The sequence below is a fragment of the Vigna umbellata genome, chromosome 5 (genome assembly GCF_029865625.1).
Source record: "Vigna umbellata cultivar VRB3 chromosome 5, Vumbellata_1.0, whole genome shotgun sequence".
In the NCBI taxonomy this organism is placed as follows: Eukaryota; Viridiplantae; Streptophyta; class Magnoliopsida; order Fabales; family Fabaceae; genus Vigna; species Vigna umbellata.
Window position 1 is genome coordinate 58,133,285 of NC_142169.1, and position 19,762 is coordinate 58,153,046.

Here is a 19,762-nt window from a genome sequence, read left to right on the forward strand (position 1 = left end):
AAGTCCCGTGACATTAAACTGATATTCCTAACCGTTTATTAAGATTTAATATGTTAGTTCGACTAAAGTTGACCGGATGCGTTTCCTTCGGTAATTTTACTGGATTGTCGTGACATCGCTGGTTAATTGCCGATCGTTAGTGCATCGACACAAAAATGCGTTCGCTATAATACGATTGTCGTGACATCACTCGCTACTTGTCGATCGTTAGCGCATCGACACAAACATGCGATCACTATAATACGATCGTTTTATCGATTGATGTTCAGAAGGTAAGTCACGGACCGACGTTGGCCTTTGATGCACTTGACATATATATACTATCGCCATCATAAGATGGTCTGTCATTATGCGGGATTATCAGTCAACTATCAACGTATTATGATCGCCCGATTTACCGATCACAGTTGAAGTGTTCAGTATCCTGCTATACACTAATCATTGGGTTAGATATTGGATAGTTCTTCCACAATAATTTAAGATCTGGTTTTGTTCTATCGCGAAAAGCAAAAAGACTGACATGGGCACTAATCTTCGTTGCTTTTTATGTTTTTTATTTTATGCTTGAAAAACTCTATGTTTTAATCCCATGTTTAAATAGTTTTTTATATTTGAAAATCATTTATTTTAATATTTATGCAAGTAATTTTTTAATTTTGATTTTTGTCAATACTTTTCTCTTCTTTGGTTTCTTATTTTCTTCTTCTAACCAATGTTTCCCTCTTTTTATTTTATTTTACGGTCTAAAATTTTCTTCTTCGATTAGTTTTTTTTTTTTTTTTGAATTATAGGGTTTTGTGTCTTGGGTTATTCACATATCACATCTAACAATGTCATTGGTTGAAATTTAAAGGATATCTATCAAATCTCACATCAAATCTTTTTTTTTTTAATTTCAAACAGAATTGTGCGAACATGTTAGTGTCGCATCATTGCAATTAATGTAAGCAGCAACTAAATAAAATTTTCTTCGCCTAACACCATTAGAAATTTATTAGTAAATTTGATGTTAAATTTCATTTACTTTAAAACTATTAAGATCTGAGTAAAAAAAATCAAGTCCTTTTATTTTATAGATTATATGAACTTCAATCATATTACTTATCTCAGGAAATAATTATAACACTAAAAAGGTTTGTCTGTGAAAAAATTAATGTGAAAATAATTTTAAATGGTTAATTTTAAGTTTTAATTTAATTAAGTATAATTTTATTAATTATATATTATCCAAACCATGTCACTTAACGTAATATGATATTATATGGATAAGAATATCTCAACCAAAATTAATAAAAATTAAGCAGATAAGCATATTATGGTACAAAATAAATTAGAATCTTAAATAGCTTAGAAAAAAAAGGGTAAACATCTAGAAAACTTAAGTCCAACTAGATAAAAACGGGTGAATCTATTATATATAGCATTGTTTATAAAATAAAATATATATATTCAATATAATATTTATTGTTGTCTAATGCATATATTAGGGAGAAAATGATTTTTTGATACATCTAAATTTTTTATATTTATTTAATACCATCTTTATTTACTTTTTACTTTCTTTTTCTTGAAAAAATACAAAATTTTACATTTTTATAACTATTTTACTCTTATACTCTATGTCAAATAAATGTAAAAGTGTGTCATGATACATTACACTATATCATATTGTCTTTTTTTAAAACACATATTCCATCTTGAACGAAAATGACATTGAATCTTTAACACATCTTAAACCACCTCCAATCAAAAGAAAAACATCTCGATTGAAGGTTGAAAAGTATGAGAAAGAGCTTCACGTATAGTCTTAAAATAGTGTATTTTGGCTATGTAAGAAAATTTATATTATAAAACTTCTATCTCATATGCTATGATATGAAGAGGTGATGTCTAATATTTGAGTGATAGTTTAAGTAATAAGAAGAATGTTATTATGAAAATTCTACTCTTATAAGATTTTGTTACTCGTATAAACTTTGATCTATCCATCAATATCACTTCAAAAGACAATTTCATTCAAGTGATATTTTTGTATTAGTTTAATGTATGTTTTATAGCATTTCAATTTCTATTGTATGATTTTGCTGATAATATTACTAAAATAAATGTATATATTTGTATTATTGTTTTGTTTTAATCAATTAATTGAATTTTTTAGGTAATAAAATTGTTGTGTTTGAACTTATATAAATATGGTCTATGGGAATACTAATTTACTTTAGTGATAATTGGTATTTTTTTTTTAGATATGTGTGTATACAATAAGCTAAAAATGACATGATGTTTATATTTCAATAGTATGTAAACATGTTAAATATGTTTTTAGTTCTTAAACTATCACACGATTTTGGCTTCCATCCATCTCTGAAACTTTGATTTGTTTTCATTCCTTTCCTTCTAGAAAGTCTCAGATTTAGTCTTCCATGACCAACAATGTTAGTTTTTTTTTCTAATATGACTAACTGTGTGTCACATCTTCAAGATACATGTAAAATTAACGTCTCAAATTAAATTGAAATTAGGGTTTAACCACCCTTCTCCATTGCAAAATCCTTCTCTTTTTTCTCACTCACATGCAAGGGTTTCTTGTTCATCTTCTTCTTTGTGTTGAATGAGGGTTGTTGCCACATCACGTCATTATCGCAGGAGGTGCCACCACTTACACATTCAAACATGAGATTGAGGGCCACCTTCTATTTTTCTCTTTTCTTCTTCTATGGACATGCCCTCAATTTTATGATTATGGGAATTATGTCTTTGTTGAATGTTGCATTGTTTTGTTGGTTTTGAATTAATATGATAAATTTGCATGTGAATCACTCTTCTTTATTTTCTTTTTAACGTTGTATGCTCATGAAGATGTGGGAATGGTTTGAATGAAGTAGGATCTTTTCTGTATACGTGTTGGATGACCACAAGGGACCATGATTGTTCTCTGTTTTTAGGTGTGAATATGGTTGTCATGAGGCGTGGCATGAAAATTATGATGGATGCATGAGTTGATGGAGAGTGTGAATGGCGACGATGATGATGAATAACTCTCTAAAGCGAGGAAGTGAATAACTCTTAAGGAAGTGTGAGAAAAATTGGGGATCTAATTGCACTTGCAGCAGTACTGTGAGGAACACCATTGGTGGGTGGCTCGATGAAGGATGCCCAGTTAGGTGGGTGACTCACCTATGAATGGGGAAGGGAGAGAAACCTCCCGCATGAAGAACATGAAACCATGAGGGTCGACACCTTTCAAATAAGGGAAAGGTGACGTGACACTCAATTTGGCACGTAAAAAAAACATTAACGCCATTGGTCAGTGAGGACGAATTTCACGAGTTTCAAAAAGGTGAGGGATCTATCTAGATGAAAGTTTGGAATAGGGACTAAAACCAAAATCACTTAATAGTTCAGGGACAAAAAAATAGTTAACCTATATGTAAACTGTTTCGGTTGAATTGGTCTGAGGGTCGGCTTCCTTGCTCTGCTTTATGCTTCCATCGTCCAATCCTCTTCAAGAACGCAATCTACTCTAATGGGTTGTTGACCTGCAAAAGACACTCTAACGCTCAAATCATATATGTTTCATAAAAATGTCTCTATTTTATTACGATGATCAAAATATCTTTACCTGGACATTAACCCTATATTTATAGGGCTTATAACAATCAAGCTCATTAATTCATATTTCATATGGCAATAATGTCGTATATTCATATTTGATACGACAATCAAAACATTAATATTTGCTAATATGCCTGCTAACTGCCCATAAATGACCATTAACTCTGATCGGTATATTTCATATAGTACATAAACTACGTAGAAGAGGATTTCGAAAGTGATAAATTGCTGAACATTTTTTCTTGTAGAAAATGATATCTTCATTTGTGTGAATGACTGCATGAGTAGGTTGATTGTGACTTTTTACTTCTAGTGCATATTTTAAGTGCTTAATTTAGCTATGTTTATTCAACTTTTTAGTACATTAAGTGAAATTAAAGGAGGGACTGATTTATGATTATGTGTATAGTTAAATATATAACATTTGTAATAGTGTGTATCATTGTGTATATATATAATAAATTGGGGTTGAAAAAGTGTAGTGTGATATCTAACTATTGAACTTTAAATATTCAAGGCATTTGAGAGATTATAATAAGTTTTTTAAATTGGTTTTAATATTTCAAACTGAGTAGAGAGATAAAAACATATTTTACTAAATTTGAAGGATTAGAATGGAACACATTCAAAATTTATGCAAATCTTCTCTAATCTCTCTCAAATTCATCCCCACAAATCCATGCAAGTTCTTTGATATAAGCACGTGGACCACTCTCTCATCCATTCTCATCGTCCTCATGAACCATCATGTCTTCAAAGCAAGCACACCCTTATATTTCTTATTCCTCATCTCTCTTCACACATTATGGTCACTGCATTTCATCAAAATATATATATATATATATATATATATATATATATATATATATATAATTTACTATCATTTGAATAACAATTTACGAAATCAAATGAATGTAATAAGATTAATATGCCATATAACCAAGAAACTTATAAGATTGAAACATAAATGTAATATTTGAGTGAGTAAGATAGTGATATAGCTTCATGCATCTTGAGAGGGCTTTGACCTTCTAAATGTTTTTTACATAAATAAAAATTAATATAAAACTATATATTTTTTAAAAATTTTTATGATATTTATTCGTGTTAACTAAATATATGTTCAGAATATATATATATATATATATATATATATATATATATATATATATATATATATATATATATATATATATATAAAATAATGATAATTTTAATTTGATTACTTTACTATCATAAATCACACGTGTTAGTGAGTTCTTAATTCAAGTGAAGATTAAACTATTTTATAAATATATGAGAAAAACTCTATTTTTATACATTACTGTAAAAAATACTTTTGATGACGGTTATTTTCGACATTCTACATCTAATTTAGATCCGACGTTTTATTGGGAGACGTCAATTTTAACGTCAGATTCTTTTTTTGGATGTCAATTTTGATGTAGGACCCCTCCTAAACTGACGTTCATTTCTTTTCTTTTTTTAATCTCTTTACAATATTACCGTACCTGAAATACAGAAAAATGATTCTAGCACATGATAAAATTGTATATACTATGAGTTTCAAGCAATGGAGAATGACTACTCAATGCTCCCGCTAAGATCTGTCAACTCGTGCACAAAACTACATCATAAGCAAAAATTAATTGGTGCAAACAAAATTTGATGCAAATGAAATTTAATCGGTGCAAACTAAAGTTAATTAGTGCAAAATAAATTAACTCGAAGAAAATTAATCAAACATATCTTGCAGTAACAATGACAAATGTGAACGAAACGAAAAATAACATTTGACGTTATCCCCCTCCACCATCAATGTCTAATTGCTAAAAAAATTCATTTTGACGCTACTTTGGAGTATTTTCACAAACATCCAGAGAAGGGGATCCGACGTTTAATGTCTGAAAAAGTGACCTTTTAAATTTGATTTTGTAGAGGATTTGATGTCTGGTCTAGGGACCAATGTCTATGTCGTAAAAAAATTAATATTGAAGTTTAAAATGAGATATTTTCAGATGTCCGTGGAGGGAAGCCGACGTCTAATTAATTACACGTCGGGGAGGGGGGCTGTAACCAACGACTAAAGGCAATAAAATAGTGACTTTTCAGTTTTGTATGCAGACCATTTGACGTCTGGGGGAGTCGACGTCTATACCTTATTTGACGTCGGAGACCTATTTAACCGACCAATCTAACTTACTTCTACAATGACATTTTATTTACAAAACCGATCATTTTGTAAGTTGATTTTTGTTTTGTTAGACGCGTTTATGCACTAGTGATATTACAATTTTATTATGATTATTGAAGTGTTATTTACATTATAGTGAGAAAAGGTTGTTAAACATGTAAAGTTGAATGAAATAAATATTAATATAATTTAAGTGTATCATTTATTATTGATAAACTAAAGATATTATAATAAAAATAATTTGTTAGATCGGATTATCTTAACAATTTAGTCTGACTTTTATATTCAACTCATTATAATTTTATTTTGACAAGTTTATTTTTAGTGTGTTATCAATGGTAATTAGTGATGTTGAATGCATTGCATTACAATTTAAACATATATTAATGCATGTCAAATGATGTGACCATACAAGTTGAGGAAATAATAACTTTATATTAAACTAAATACAAATGTAGATGAAATTACTTTTTAGAAAAAGAGACAAGAAAAATATAAAATACAGAAATCATGATCTTTATGTAATTTTATATTTGTTAAACATTATATATTCTGATATTTGATTGTTGTAATAGAAGATAAACAATGAATTTTACTAAAGCATACTCCCTTACAACTTTTTAAGTTTTTCAATTGTAGATTAGCCCATTTAATCGTGAGATACGTAAAACAGAACAAATTAACAAATTTCAAATAATTTATCATGCAGACTCATACAAAAAGGAGCAAATACAAATGGAACATGGTTCAAATTGAATTGTTTAACTTTGGACAATCAATAACATATTTAAACTTATTTATTGTGTGGACAATGCTGAAGAAACCATATTATAAGATTTTTAAATGTTATTTTTATATCTATATTTATCTATATAGATACCTGTTTTTGTTTTTACAATTTTTTTATTTTATTCTTTATAATTTATATATAAAGAGATATTTTTTTTATCTGTACATAATTTTTATTTTCATTTTATCATTTATTTATATATAAAAAAGGGTAGTTCTTTTTTTTTGTGTTATATAATTTTTATTTCCATTTTACTCTAATGCTTCATTTTATATACACAATTTTTATTCTTATTTTACATTTTATTTATATATATAGATGTATCACCGTTTTCTATATATAAGAAGGATATATTTTTGTATACACATTTTTTATTCTCATTTTATCCTTTATATATATATATATAATCCTTTTTTTATATAATTTATATTCTCTATACTATAATTATTAACTATTTTTTAAAAATAACTGATATTTTTATCAAGACAAATATTTTTTCTTACAAACAAAGTATATATTTTATTTTGTAAATTTGGATTAAAACAAAAACTTACTTTTATAATTCACACGTGGTTTTTTGCGATAGGTTAAAACCAGTTTTTGTTTGTAGTTTGGGTTTCGAGGTGAAGTTGTAAGCCCATAGAGAGAGAGAGAGAGAGAGAGAGAGAGAGAGAGAGTGAGGACACTCATCATCGTTCTTTCGTTATTATCGTTATCATATTTCACTTCACTCCCTCATCCCTTTTATTTCTTACAAAGAAGAGCAACTACAACAACAAGAAGATTACGCCAAACGATGTCGTATGTGCCTCCGCACCTCCGAAATAACGGCTCCGCGACCGTCGCCACCGCCAGAACCCCCTCCGTAACCCTAGACAACAACAACCACCACCACAACCATAACAACCACCACAAGCTTGCATTCACCTCCAACAACAACAACAACACCAACGCCAATGGCTCTCCCTCGCTCCCCTCCTTCCACAATGCCTCTCGCCGGAGCTCCGCCGCACCTCCGTCGCCGAGGATTTTCGCCACACCTGACCCCGTCTTCCCGCAATGGCAACCCTCTGAACGCGCTTCGCGTATGACTCCGGAGCAGGTCCCAATCCAATCTCTGTTTTCACGTCTTTTCTGTTTAGTCTCGTATCTCACGGGCTTCTCTCTCTATTGACCTTTGCGTGTAATGTTTTGATTTCAATATTTTTTGGGAGCAATGTGAGTTTCTTTTCAAATTCGCGTGGTTAGGGTTTTTCTTGAATCTCGGTGGAGGAAAATTGTGTTTCAATTCAAGTGTTTGCGTGTTTGGGGAAATTGCTAATTTGCTTGTCAGTTCAGGAAGCTGATTACGAGGACTGAGGGTTCAGATTAATCTGAGCGAGGCTTATAGTAAAATGCAATGCTTTGCTTGTAACGATGACAATCCGAGTCATTTTTTGACTACTTTTATAAAGTTGAAGGCTTTGTTTGAATTTGAAACTGTACGGCAGTGTGGTATTGTCATGAAGTGAGTAAGGGCTTTCTTTTGGTCTAGCTGAAAAAATTAACTTGACTATTAAGGTTGACATCACTGTTGGAAGGTTGTCTGCATTTAGACTGTAACTATGCCTAGTACGGGTAGGATATGTTTCGGGAAAATAAATGAATGAAGTTTGCTTCAACTCTGTGGTTGATTGAGGACTATTACAGAATTTCTTCTTCTTCTTCTTCCTCAGTTTACTGAACGCTGATGAGTTTTTCCTTTTGCTTGTCTTTTTTACTTTGCCCTAATAATCTCTCCCTCTTTCACCTGCTTTGATTTGACAGTCTCAATTTGTACTCTTTTCCAATACCTTTAATAGAGTTGTTATTTATCGTCTGGTTGTTTTATCTCGATGTTTGTTTGTCTTCCTGATTTGTCTTTTTTTGTGACTAGACAAACAAATATTGGTTACTGAAATTCATGTGTTTGTCATGTCCAGATTGAAGAGGTCCGTTCCCGGCTTAATCTTGATGTTACTGTTGCATCTGATTCTCCTCCTGCACCTGCACCAATAGAATCGTTTACTGATATGGTATTTAGTTTTGTTAACATTTAATCGTAGTCATATTCTTCTACGTAATTATGAGGTGTTTGTACCGATTTTTTTTGGAACTGTTATTTAATTTGTTGCAAATGTGTTTGCAATTGTGAACTACTTCTTGTTCTTAGTGTTTGCACTCAAGTATCATGAAGGACATTGCTTACCATGAATACACCAGGCCAACTTCGATCCAGGCACAAGCCATGCCAATTGCTCTCAGTGGAAGGGATCTATTGGGTTGTGCTGAAACTGGTAGTGGAAAGACTGCAGCTTTCACAATTCCTATGATACAGGTCGGAAATTATTAGATATGACATATTGGACAGAACTCATCTTTAGATATTTCTGAAAAACAAAGCAAATATAAATGATCAAACTTTTAGTTGTGATTTAATTTTTCTCCTTCCTTTTTTAGCATTGCTTGGCCCAACCTTCAATTCGGCGCAATGATGGTCCTCTGGCATTAGTTTTGGCTCCTACCAGAGAACTAGCTCAACAAATAGAAAAAGAGGTGATATATGTATTTGTTTTTGTTGTGGATGAATAATGGGTAATCTGGGGACAAAATTATTGTTTATTTCTCCCATCTTGTAATGATTTTTAAACTCTCTCCTAATGATTTTCATATGTCTAGGTTCACCGATTATCTATTCTCTATGCTTTTACCTTTTTGAAATTTGGATCTTAATAAATATAGTCGGTAGTAGTACAAGATTCTTGCTATCTTACTTTTGAATTACATGTTTTGTTTTGAGCTTGACATCTCTCGTATTATGCCTGAAAACATGTTCTACATTAGGTCATTTCGAACTTAATATTTTTCCTTTCTATTTAGTACTTAATAATTTTCCTTTCTCCAACTATCAGCTTTTCTTTTCATTCTTGTTTTGATTTTTGGTAGGTTAAAGCTTTTAGCAGATCCCTTGAGTCATTAAAAACTGCTATTGTTGTGGGCGGAACAAACATTGAAAAGCAGGTAATAAATGTTGACATAATCTTTATTTCTTGGCTATTTTGCCTGCTGTTTTAAAAGTTTTCACAAAGATAAATGATGGTATTATTTGTTTTTTCTATGTGTTAAGTATGATCTGACAGCATAATAAAAGTTTTTGTATGTTAATTATGCATAAGCTTTTGCAATATTTAATGTCATTTTTATGTTTTTCCTTTGGAACTTGGAGATGCTGTGTATTCAGTTTTGCACAGCTAGCTCTCCTGATGTGCTGCTGATATTTATGTTATTTATATGACGGACTTATATGATGTGTTTCCAATTTGTTGATACAACTATTCTTAAAAGGTATAGGATACAACACATGCAGGATACAGAGTTATGATGTATATAATAAAATTTATAAAACATACAGATATACAATTATAATTATGCAAATGCAACATTAAAATAAAGATATGATGTAGTTGTTAATGTCTAACACTGGATACTTGTATAGTGAAGTATCTCTAAGTAGTGGTTGCTCTTTCATGTTCGTATAGAAGTATCTCTTAGTAGTGTTAGTGGATGCTATTTTATGTTTGTATTTGGAGGAAATGCACGTTTTTTCTCCAAGGAGTCTTGCAACACATTTTATTTCAAGTTTCATTAAGCTATACTTCTTGAAGGTAACAGTTTTCTTTGTGTTCTCTTTCTGGTCTCTATTACAGAGGGCAGAACTTAGAGCAGGGATTGAAATAGCAGTTGCCACGCCTGGAAGATTCATTGATCACTTGCAACAAGGCAATACTTCCCTCTCTAGAATTTCTTTTGTTGTTCTAGACGAAGCAGATAGAATGCTGGATATGGGTTTTGAACCACAGATAAGAGAGGTTTGTATTTTGAGCTTTTTGTTTGTATTTGGGCTCTCTTTTATTTTCTTGACGGCTTCATACCTAATGTAAGATAACTAGTGTGACCTATTTGTGGTGTTTGTGCTCTCTTTACAGTGTTTTCAAAACTTTTGTTTCCTCATAACTTTTCCCCTCTCTATTTAAACTGTTGCGGTTTTGAAGTCAAGCCAATGACGCCACACTATAACTAGTTATATTGAGTTGCACTTCTTTAAACATTTAACTGGAGAAGATGTCCTTCAATCAGAAAGCATAGAGAGGTTACAATTCTACACTTTTTGAAGAAAAAATAGCATTAAAAATAGTCTCTTTTTGGACAAAACTTAATTTTCATTCTCCAATTTAATCTTCTACAACGTTTATTTAGTTTGTACCTTAGTTTGATTTTTGTGATCTAGCTGTTATGACCATGCTTGAAATTTGTGTATGTTATTTTTGTATATATACTATGGTCCCATTGGAATGGGTTATCAGCAATAGTTCTAATATTATGTTAATCTTTATTTTGTTTCCATATAGCATTCTCGTGAAATTAATAATAGTCGCCTTTTCTAGATTACTCAAGAAAATATGAATATTCTAATATTATCCTCAGGTAATGAGAAGTCTTCCTGAGAAGCATCAAACATTGCTTTTTAGTGCAACAATGCCTGTGGAGATTGAAGCATTAGCAAAGGTCAGGTTTCCTTCATTGTTGACAGAAAATGATGTTTAGGCATACAGTAGTTCTATCATTAATTATTTGCTTTTTGCATAACTTCGTAAGCAGCCTAGCTACTTGATAATAACATGTAGTACATTAGATGTGTAGTAATTCAAGTATAGTAAATCTTTTAGGATTTTCTATTTTATCTTTTTTTTCCATGATTCTCTTCCTTAAAATTAAATATATCCCCAAAATACATTCTTTTGATAATATTGTATTTAGCAATATATTTCTTTGTATGCTCAGTTGTGGAAGGAATATTTTTGGGGTTCACCAATCATTTGTTTAATTTCAGGAGTACTTGGCTAGCCCAGTGCAAGTGAAGGTGGGGAAAGTGAGTAGCCCAACAACTAATGTTTCACAAACGCTTGTGAAAATTTCTGAAAACGAGAAGGTTTGTTTATTTACTTTAAAAATGAAATATATTTATGAATAGTTGGAGTAAAAGTTTAGTTTCATTGGTTTCAAAGATTTTTTTTTAATGTTTCTAGGTTCTGTTTTCATGATCCATGTTTTCACTCTGTTCTGAAATCTTGTATTGTTATTGTAGATTGACCGACTTCTAGACTTACTTGTAGAGGATGCATCACAGGCTGAAAAATGTGGCCATCCATTTCCATTAACAATTGTGTTTGTTGAGAGGAAGGTATGCTTTGTTTTTTGATCCTGATATGCATCAATATAGTTGAAGATACAACGGAATTAGAATAAATTTGAGAGAGCATGTTTCCCTCTCTTAGTATTTCAAATTTATAATCACTTTGGATACATCAAGTACAATATATGAGAGGGAAGAAAAGAGAATTCAGAAAGATACATTTAGGAATTAGGTCCAACACAACACACAACTTCTTATAATAATTCCTATTTATTTTAGTACTCCCCCTTAAGCTGGACCATACAAATTGTATATGCTAGGTTTGGAACAAATAAATTTAATCTGAGGGCCTTTCAAGGATTTTTTGTTAATACATTTGCAAGTTGATCATATGATCCAACAAACTTAGTGCAAATTTCCTTCGACATTGAATTGGAAGCAATTTGGAGAACAACTTGATTATTACAATAAATCTTCATCGACTGAATGTCACAAAAACCTAATTCTTGGAGGAACTATTGCCCTAATAATAAGCTCACTAATGAGGGATACCATTGCTCTATACTCAACTTTAGTAGACGATCAGATAACGACATTTTACTAGAGAATCTATCTATATGAGAACTAGCCCAATCAGTGTTATAACATCCAAAGATTTGGATATTCCCTTTATCTTCATAGAGTAGTCCTTGTCCTCCAGGAATTTTTGAGATATCTTAGAATAGGAATGACAACATTCCAGTGATCAATACAAGGATTTTGCATTAATGAACTTCAACTGCAAAAGACAAATATGGTCTGGTAAAAGTGAGATAAATAAGTTTTTCAATCAGTCTTCTATATCTTTCTAGGTTAGAGAAAACCTATCCTGTCTCTTATTTGATGTACAGCATATTTCCTTTGACATATTACTACTCCTTCCTTTGATTGAGCTACTTCTATGCTAAAAAATATATTTGAGATTTCCCAGATCCTTGATCTGAAAATGATTGCATAGTGTTCCTTTATTGAGAGATTTTAGTAGCACCATTCCCTATAATAACTATACCATCAACATACACTATTAAGTACACATTTTCCAAGGGAGGTATGACAATAGAAAACATAGTGGTTTGCGGTTTGCCTCACTGTTTTTCAATCCGAAGGATTGAACAATGTGGTTAAACTTTCCAAACTAAGCATGGAGAGATTTTTTGAGACCATAGAAAGAGCAGCGCAACTTACAAACCAAACCAAACTCCCCTTAAACAACAACCTCAAGAGGTTGCACCATGTAGACTTCTTCCTCAAGATAGCCATGTAGAACAACATTTTTAATATTTAATTGATGAAGACGCCAATGAAGAATCACTGCCATGGAAATGTAAGAATCTATGTAAACGGATGAATAAACTAAGAGATGATTAAGCTCTTCTGGACATTTTTTTCATATTTTCTGTCTCAAGTCTGGGTATTGAAGATCTAAGTGGATTAGTTCCGATAATTGGAAATCATAGATAGTTATGCAAGAGGTTCATGCATGGACATTTTTGTTTATGGTCTTGAAAATCTGAATAGATTGTTTGAAAATTGATGTGTGCATGTTTCTTGTTATTTGTTTTTTAATGTGTACATAGACAAGGTGCGATGAAGTTGCTGAAGCATTGGTAGCTCAAGGATTATCTGCAGTTTCTCTTCATGGTGGTCGCAGTCAGAGTGAAAGAGAGGCTGCCTTGCATGATTTTCGGAGTGGCTCTACCAACATTTTGGTAATCTCTACTACCAGTGCATGTTACTCGATTTTTTTAGCATTTCTTCCGGTCTAAAATTTGATATTCTCTACATTATTTAGCAGTATTAACTTATTAAGAACATCGTTGAAAATAACCCTGCTATGGCTTGTCTAAATATAGTGTTGGGCTTGTTTTATTCCCTGATTGCTAAATGACATTTCTTGTTGTATCAAACGGAGAAAGAAGAAAATGTTAAGGGCAAAGTTGTTACTGTTATGATAAAAATATCTAATTGCTGTTTAATTTAGTGAACCCATTGAGGTACCATGTTGTATTTTCTACACGATCAAGATATTGTTTGGATAAAGTATTTCAATTACCATCAAATTCAAAAATCTATTTAAATATCAAGTAATTGTTAAAAATTAAAAATGTCAATGTTGATAAATTTTTGTAATTGATCTTGATTGACGTTACTTTTTGGTCAAAGTTCTTCAATATTTTTTTATTTTATATTTGCAAAACTTTTTCTCACTTTACATTAAACAATATTATTTCAACTTACGAAATGTTAGATCGAGTTCAATCCAAGTAAGATAGCACTAGGTCGGGATTGTGTAAGGTCGAATTGAGTCAATTTGGGTCTAGCTTGAGTCAAGTAGGCCTTGATTAGGCCTTGATTTAGGTTGAGCTAAGTTAGCCCTGGCCTAGGTTGAGCCGTGTGTGTGTCCTGACCTAGGTAGAGCTAAACTTTGAAGATCAAAATATGAATTTGATAGTATGAAGAATTTCAAATTCTTAATTTTAAGTAATCAAATTACTCTAATAAAATTTTAGAATTTTAATTTCTTTCAAAAATTTTGTACCCAAAAAATATATTGTCATAAAGCTTTTGAAATTCTTAAAATAAATGGAATTACCTTCTTAAAATTCCTTATCCAAACACAGTGTTTGGTAAATCTTGTTAAAATATTGAAATCTTAACAATTTTGCATAATTACTTTAAAAAGGCTCAGGTACCTTTTATCCACTAACAATATTGTACGATTCAGGTTGCCACTGATGTTGCATCTCGTGGCTTGGATGTCACTGGAGTGTCCCATGTCATCAATCTAGATCTTCCCAAGGTATTTCTGCTTCAAGCATATACTGATTGATTGATGACTGAATTTTATCTGTAATCCACTAGGAAAAGATTATCAGAAAGCGCACAGGTATTTTCCACTATTTGTGGATTGCCTTTCTGCAACTGCTATGTTGGCATCTCATGTGCCTGGTATTTTTCAGTCAAATTTAATTTTCTTGACAAATGCATACCTGAAGCATCAGTTATGGCTGCCTCAATTATAGACCATGGAAGATTATGTACACCGGATTGGAAGGACGGGGCGTGCAGGATCAACTGGATTAGCTACTTCATTTTACACTGATCGTGACATGGTGCTTGCTACTCTCCTTTTTTATTGTAAAAAAGTGAACTGTATGTTTTCTTTAGATTTTAACATTAATATGGTTCTTCTCTTTAGTTCCTTGTTGCAAATATAAGGAAGGCAATAGCTGACGCCGAATCTGGGAACACGCTGACATTTGCAACCGGAAAGGTACTATATTTTTATTCTGCTATAATATTAAGAGTCTTGGAGTTCATTTCGCAAACCGTTAAAGATGAGGGTTCAAGAACTGAGTTTCTACTCATATATTAAAAGATATACTAAACAGATAACTAGCGGTTTAGAAGTCTTACGGTATTAGTAGTTTTATTGAGATGGGCTTGTGCTAGACAGTTATACATCTATATTAATTTTTACCTTGATTAGTTATTATACATAGGCGCTGGAGGTTTGGGTCTGACGGTCCAGCATGCTCAATTTCTCCCAAAAAACTTTCATTTTCAATATATTGTATTTAACCTTATATGTCACGGTTGACTTTGGACCCTTGATTTGTAGGTTGCTAGACGGAAGGAGAAAGAAGCTGCAGCTGCACAAAAAGAGGCAAATATTGCTTTATCCAAACAGTTAGGATTGGGAGCTGCTTCAATTAACATCGAAGATAAGTATAAATTCATGATTACTGCCGCAAACATTAAAAGAGAGGGCGCAGCAGATAGTGCCTGGGACGATTAATGTGTTGTCTGGTGCTTGCCACATTTGATTGATGACACCTGATAAAGCCCTTAAGGTTGGTGATATGACATTTATTTATTTTGGGGCGGGATTGTTTCCATCTTCTCAGCGGTCGGTCTCTGGTTTTTCTACAATTCTTTTCCTCTCCACCGTGCATATTGTTTGTGTTTTGCAGTGCTGGTGCATTATTGATATATGTTCTTCAGACCAAGTGCATTTATAGGTCTGTTGCTGATGACGGTGATGGAGAAGTTTCTAGTTAAGATTCCAAGTCTACGCTACGTGTTCTTTTCGCATCCTTGTGGTAGGTAGCTAGCACACTAGTGACAAGTAGCTTGCTAGACGCTTAGGTGGTTTGTAGAGTAGTCATATAGGTAGTGCATCTTTTGTAATCGTAGAAATATTCATGTTTTTTTTTAATTGTTTTGCGTCAAAAAATAACCCTCTATTCGCATAGATATTTCATCATCATCATGAAATGTATATATATCCTGCTTGCTGCATTTCGCAACTATGTTAGGACTTTTGAGCTTTCATAGACTACCCTCGAAATATATGTTGAATGAAACTTTCCAGTGTTGAGCATGCCACCCAAATAAACGTAAAGAGGTCTTGACGCAACGTTCTTTGGGCTTAAATATTAGATGTTCTCCGCAAAATCTTATATAAGAAATAAAATGATTCAAATGTTTGTGTGCACGAGATTATCGAAGCAATTTTGAGAAAGTAGTGGTTTTGCAATGGAATAAATTTGATCCATAGTAGTGGTAAGGATTTATCTTTCACCTTTGATTGTTTATCACAATCACCAAATGAAATGAGATTAATTATGTGACCAGTTAATTAATGAAACATTCGGGACATTGTATCTCTTTCTCGCTGCATACGAAACACCATGTCCTATTCAAATCTCTGAACATCACAACACCACTGCGTAGTAGTTGATTGTGGGGGATTTTATTGTCCATGTACCGGAAAGAATTTGTATTATAAGGTTTAGTGTGATTTCAGTAACGAGTAGTTTCTATATAAAATCTATGAATGCAGACAAATTACATTGTTCTCCCTTTATATGAGGAAAGTGACAGAAAATAAATTATAATTGTGAAATACATTATGAAATTATAAGAATAACAACTCTCATGATAATGAGATATGATCATATATTGTTCTGAACTGAACGGATGACATAATTTCTCACTTATGCAGCACAACCAACTTCCAACTAAACAGAAAGATGGAGAGCATACAAACCTAAGCAGTTTTAGAGGAATCTTCTAACGGGCCTCCGGGCCTCCTCCTCCTCAAGAAGAGTTGGTCCTGCAGAGCTTCCTAACTGAACCTGATGACACTTGGAACAAATATATGCAAACAAGCCACATTATCACAAACCATGAAACATGGCTAGGACTTCTAAGTTCTACATTATCGTAAACTTGGGTGATATACATCAGACACCACAAAGTATAAGAAAGACATGACAGACACAGAAACATGAAGAGAATAAATATACAGCAGGAGGAAGGAAGGGTGGTATTGTACAAGTTCACATGCATGTTGACATATCAGGTGGCCGAAACAAGAAGCCTCTTGTTTCCTCTGAAAGCCTGCCTAAGTATATCATACTTATTTCTGTAATGCTCAAGTGAGAAGCATAGCTGCCTTATGGCCTCACGTTTCTCTTCAGCTCCACCTAATATCTCAACCCTTTGCCTTTCAATCTCTTCCTCTTGGATCTTACCTCTTGATCTTAGTTCTTCCACTTCTTTATGAGCCTCTTCAATCTCATTATCTCTTGATTCTATCACTTTCTTAAGTGAACCAACTTCTGCACTCAGGTTATCTCTCTCTAATTTCAAACACTCACCACTTTCAATATTTCCTTTTAGCCTCTCTCCCATCTCTATTTTTTCAGACTGGATTCTTTTTATCTCTGCTTCTAAACATTGGCATTGACATTCCCATTCTTTCATCTTCTGCTCTAAAAGAGTCTTTTCTCCCAGCAACTTGGTTATTTCAGACTTCAAACTTGATCTCTCAAAGAACATTTTCTGTTGTACATCAGACAGAAGAGCTTTTAAATCCCCGACCTCATGATCCCGGTCTGCTACATTGGTTCTCATCTTTGCATGCCTTTCTAGGAGTCTTGAGTTTTCTCTTTTCTGAGCGTTGAACTTCATTTTCCAAGAAGCAACGTCCTTCTCAGCCACCTCAAGCTGTTCCTGCAATTGCTGAATAGTTTCAAACGTTTTAGTAGCCCCAAATTTCAAAGAAACAATTTGCATTTCTGCAGACTCAAGTTTTTCATTGGTCATCCTTAGCTCCTCCCCAAGTTTCTTCAACTCCAAGGATTCCTCTCCCATCCTTACCCCTTCTACAGATGAAGATAATCCAACGTCACCCTTCAAATTCTCCTTTGATCTGTATATTTCAAGCTCATTCTTCAGCATACTAATCTCCCCTTCAGAAAGCCTCAACTTCTCATTCACATTCCGTAGTTCCTGTTCATATGCATTGATCCTGGCACGAAAATCCTCAGCATTTTTCACACGTTCCTCCTCATTCAACAGTTTTTCTTTCCCTTCAGATGGTATCTCAATCTCCAATTCCATCACCCTTCTGCTCATACCATTCTGATCATTTCCATTCCCAAAGAATCCTGAAAAGCTGTTCATAGAAGAGCTATCATCATAATAATCCTCATCAGATTCTGTCAAAGTAGAAGAACCATCTCCATCCTTTTGACATGCATCAAAACCATTCACGTTCCCACCAGAACCTAGAAAGACATCGAACCCCGCGGCACGGTTGGGGGATAAGCGACGCCCCATCTTCCTCGGAGAGGGAGAAGGCATGCTAGAAGGTGGCTCAGAACCACAATCTGAAACACCAGAAGCTTGTGATTGAAGATCATACGGTGTGGAACTGTAATCATAACGTTCAACCAAAGATTTGTAGCCACGGTAGAACTCTTCAACAAGAGAGATCAACTCTGGCCTCTTCTTGTAATACATCTCAGCCTTTTGGGCAAAGGAATCTCCGCTATCTTCAATCAGCTTCTGCATTTGCCTCACGTTGCGTTCCATCTCTGTGGTTAAGGATCGTTTTGTCATGTTCTTCATGATCATTCTCAAGGAGGAAAGTATGTAATGTATAAACGATTATGGAATAAGATTATCTTGCTTTGAGATTTGGATGAGAAACCTATGACAAACGAATGGAAAAAACAAGATTCAAACAACCCTTCCCAACTTTTGCAGTGCAAACAAAAGTTGGGAATGGTGAACCCCTTTTATGTCCAGTATGTTTTTTTGAGGAAGAGTATTGAAAGAAGATGTTATAACATGACACCAACGTTATTTTTTGTTTTCTTGTTTTATCTTTTCCTTGTTTAGAATGTGGCAGTGCCCTTAACCTTGTTAAAGCTAGCTACAAAATGTCTGTTTCGAAGAACAGAAAATATGATTATGTTGTTAACAATAACCTTTTGCTTCGTTAATTATCACACACACAGATAGATTTAATTAAGGAATTCCACTGCTACATTTCTAACAACCATTTCTTAATATTTGCTGTGAGCTTCATGGACTTCAATACTAATAGTAAATGTAGCAAAATATTCCATTTTGTTAATTTTCTTGCTTATCATAAATGACATGTATTTTCAAAATAAAAGGTAAAATATATTTTTAGTTCGTATTTGAAACGAAATTAAAATTTATTTTTATTTCAAAATTTTATTACATTTTGTTCTCAAATTTTAAAAAAATAAATAAATATAATTATTTTAATATAATAATATTAATATTTTTAACATGTCAAATATATTTTAAGCGTAAACATGTTTCTTTTTTAATATCAGTCAAAAATATCATTTAACAAGTACAAAAAATAGTTATTAAATTAAAATAACTATATCTATTTACTTTTAAAATTTAAATATTAAAATATATCATAATTTAAAACATTAAAGATAATTCCATAACAACTAATAACATATTTAATTAAATAATAATATAACATAACATGCAATTTTTATTTTGATTTAAGTAATTAAAGGTATTAAATGAATTTGTTCATTATTTTAACTATATTAATGTAGTAAAAAGTCAC

The 19,762-nt window shown here is 32.4% G+C and overlaps 1 protein-coding gene and 1 pseudogene across 3 annotated transcripts; one reads left to right on the forward strand and one right to left on the reverse strand.

Moving 5' to 3' along the window:
• Window positions 1-7,231: 7,231 nt before the first annotated feature.
• LOC124828699 (DEAD-box ATP-dependent RNA helicase 20-like) lies at window positions 7,232-16,152 on the forward strand. Of its 3 annotated transcripts, XM_047302058.2 has the most exons (15): window positions 7,240-7,701; window positions 8,561-8,653; window positions 8,791-8,955; window positions 9,078-9,173; window positions 9,564-9,638; window positions 10,325-10,486; window positions 11,103-11,183; window positions 11,509-11,607; window positions 11,764-11,859; window positions 13,428-13,559; window positions 14,576-14,650; window positions 14,874-14,963; window positions 15,050-15,124; window positions 15,473-15,704; window positions 15,825-16,152. In XM_047302058.2, the coding sequence occupies exons 1-14, from the start codon at window positions 7,396-7,398 to the stop codon at window positions 15,647-15,649; spliced, it is 1,722 nt and encodes a 573-aa protein (XP_047158014.1). In that variant the 5' UTR covers window positions 7,240-7,395; the 3' UTR covers window positions 15,650-15,704; window positions 15,825-16,152. The 3 variants fall into 3 exon arrangements, with proteins under 3 accessions (XP_047158016.1, XP_087947568.1, XP_047158014.1); XM_047302060.2 differs by lacking the exons at window positions 15,050-15,124; window positions 15,473-15,704; window positions 15,825-16,152 and having other exon boundaries at window positions 7,232-7,701; window positions 14,811-14,920; XM_088091442.1 differs by lacking the exons at window positions 15,050-15,124; window positions 15,473-15,704; window positions 15,825-16,152 and having other exon boundaries at window positions 7,233-7,701; window positions 14,847-14,963.
• Window positions 16,153-16,825: 673 nt separating this feature from the next.
• Window positions 16,826-19,133, reverse strand: LOC124828711 (protein NETWORKED 4A pseudogene; annotated as a pseudogene).
• Window positions 19,134-19,762: the final 629 nt, after the last annotated feature.

Excerpts from the sequence above, each read along its gene's own strand:
- LOC124828699 (XM_047302058.2), top strand. The coding sequence starts at position 7,396 with ATGTCGTATGTGCCTCCGCACCTCCGAAATAACGGCTCCGCGACCGTC. Across the intron at positions 7,702-8,560 it reads CGCGTATGACTCCGGAGCAG|ATTGAAGAGGTCCGTTCCCG; the intron begins GTCCCAATCCAA and ends TGTCATGTCCAG. Across the intron at positions 9,174-9,563 it reads CTCAACAAATAGAAAAAGAG|GTTAAAGCTTTTAGCAGATC; the intron begins GTGATATATGTA and ends GATTTTTGGTAG.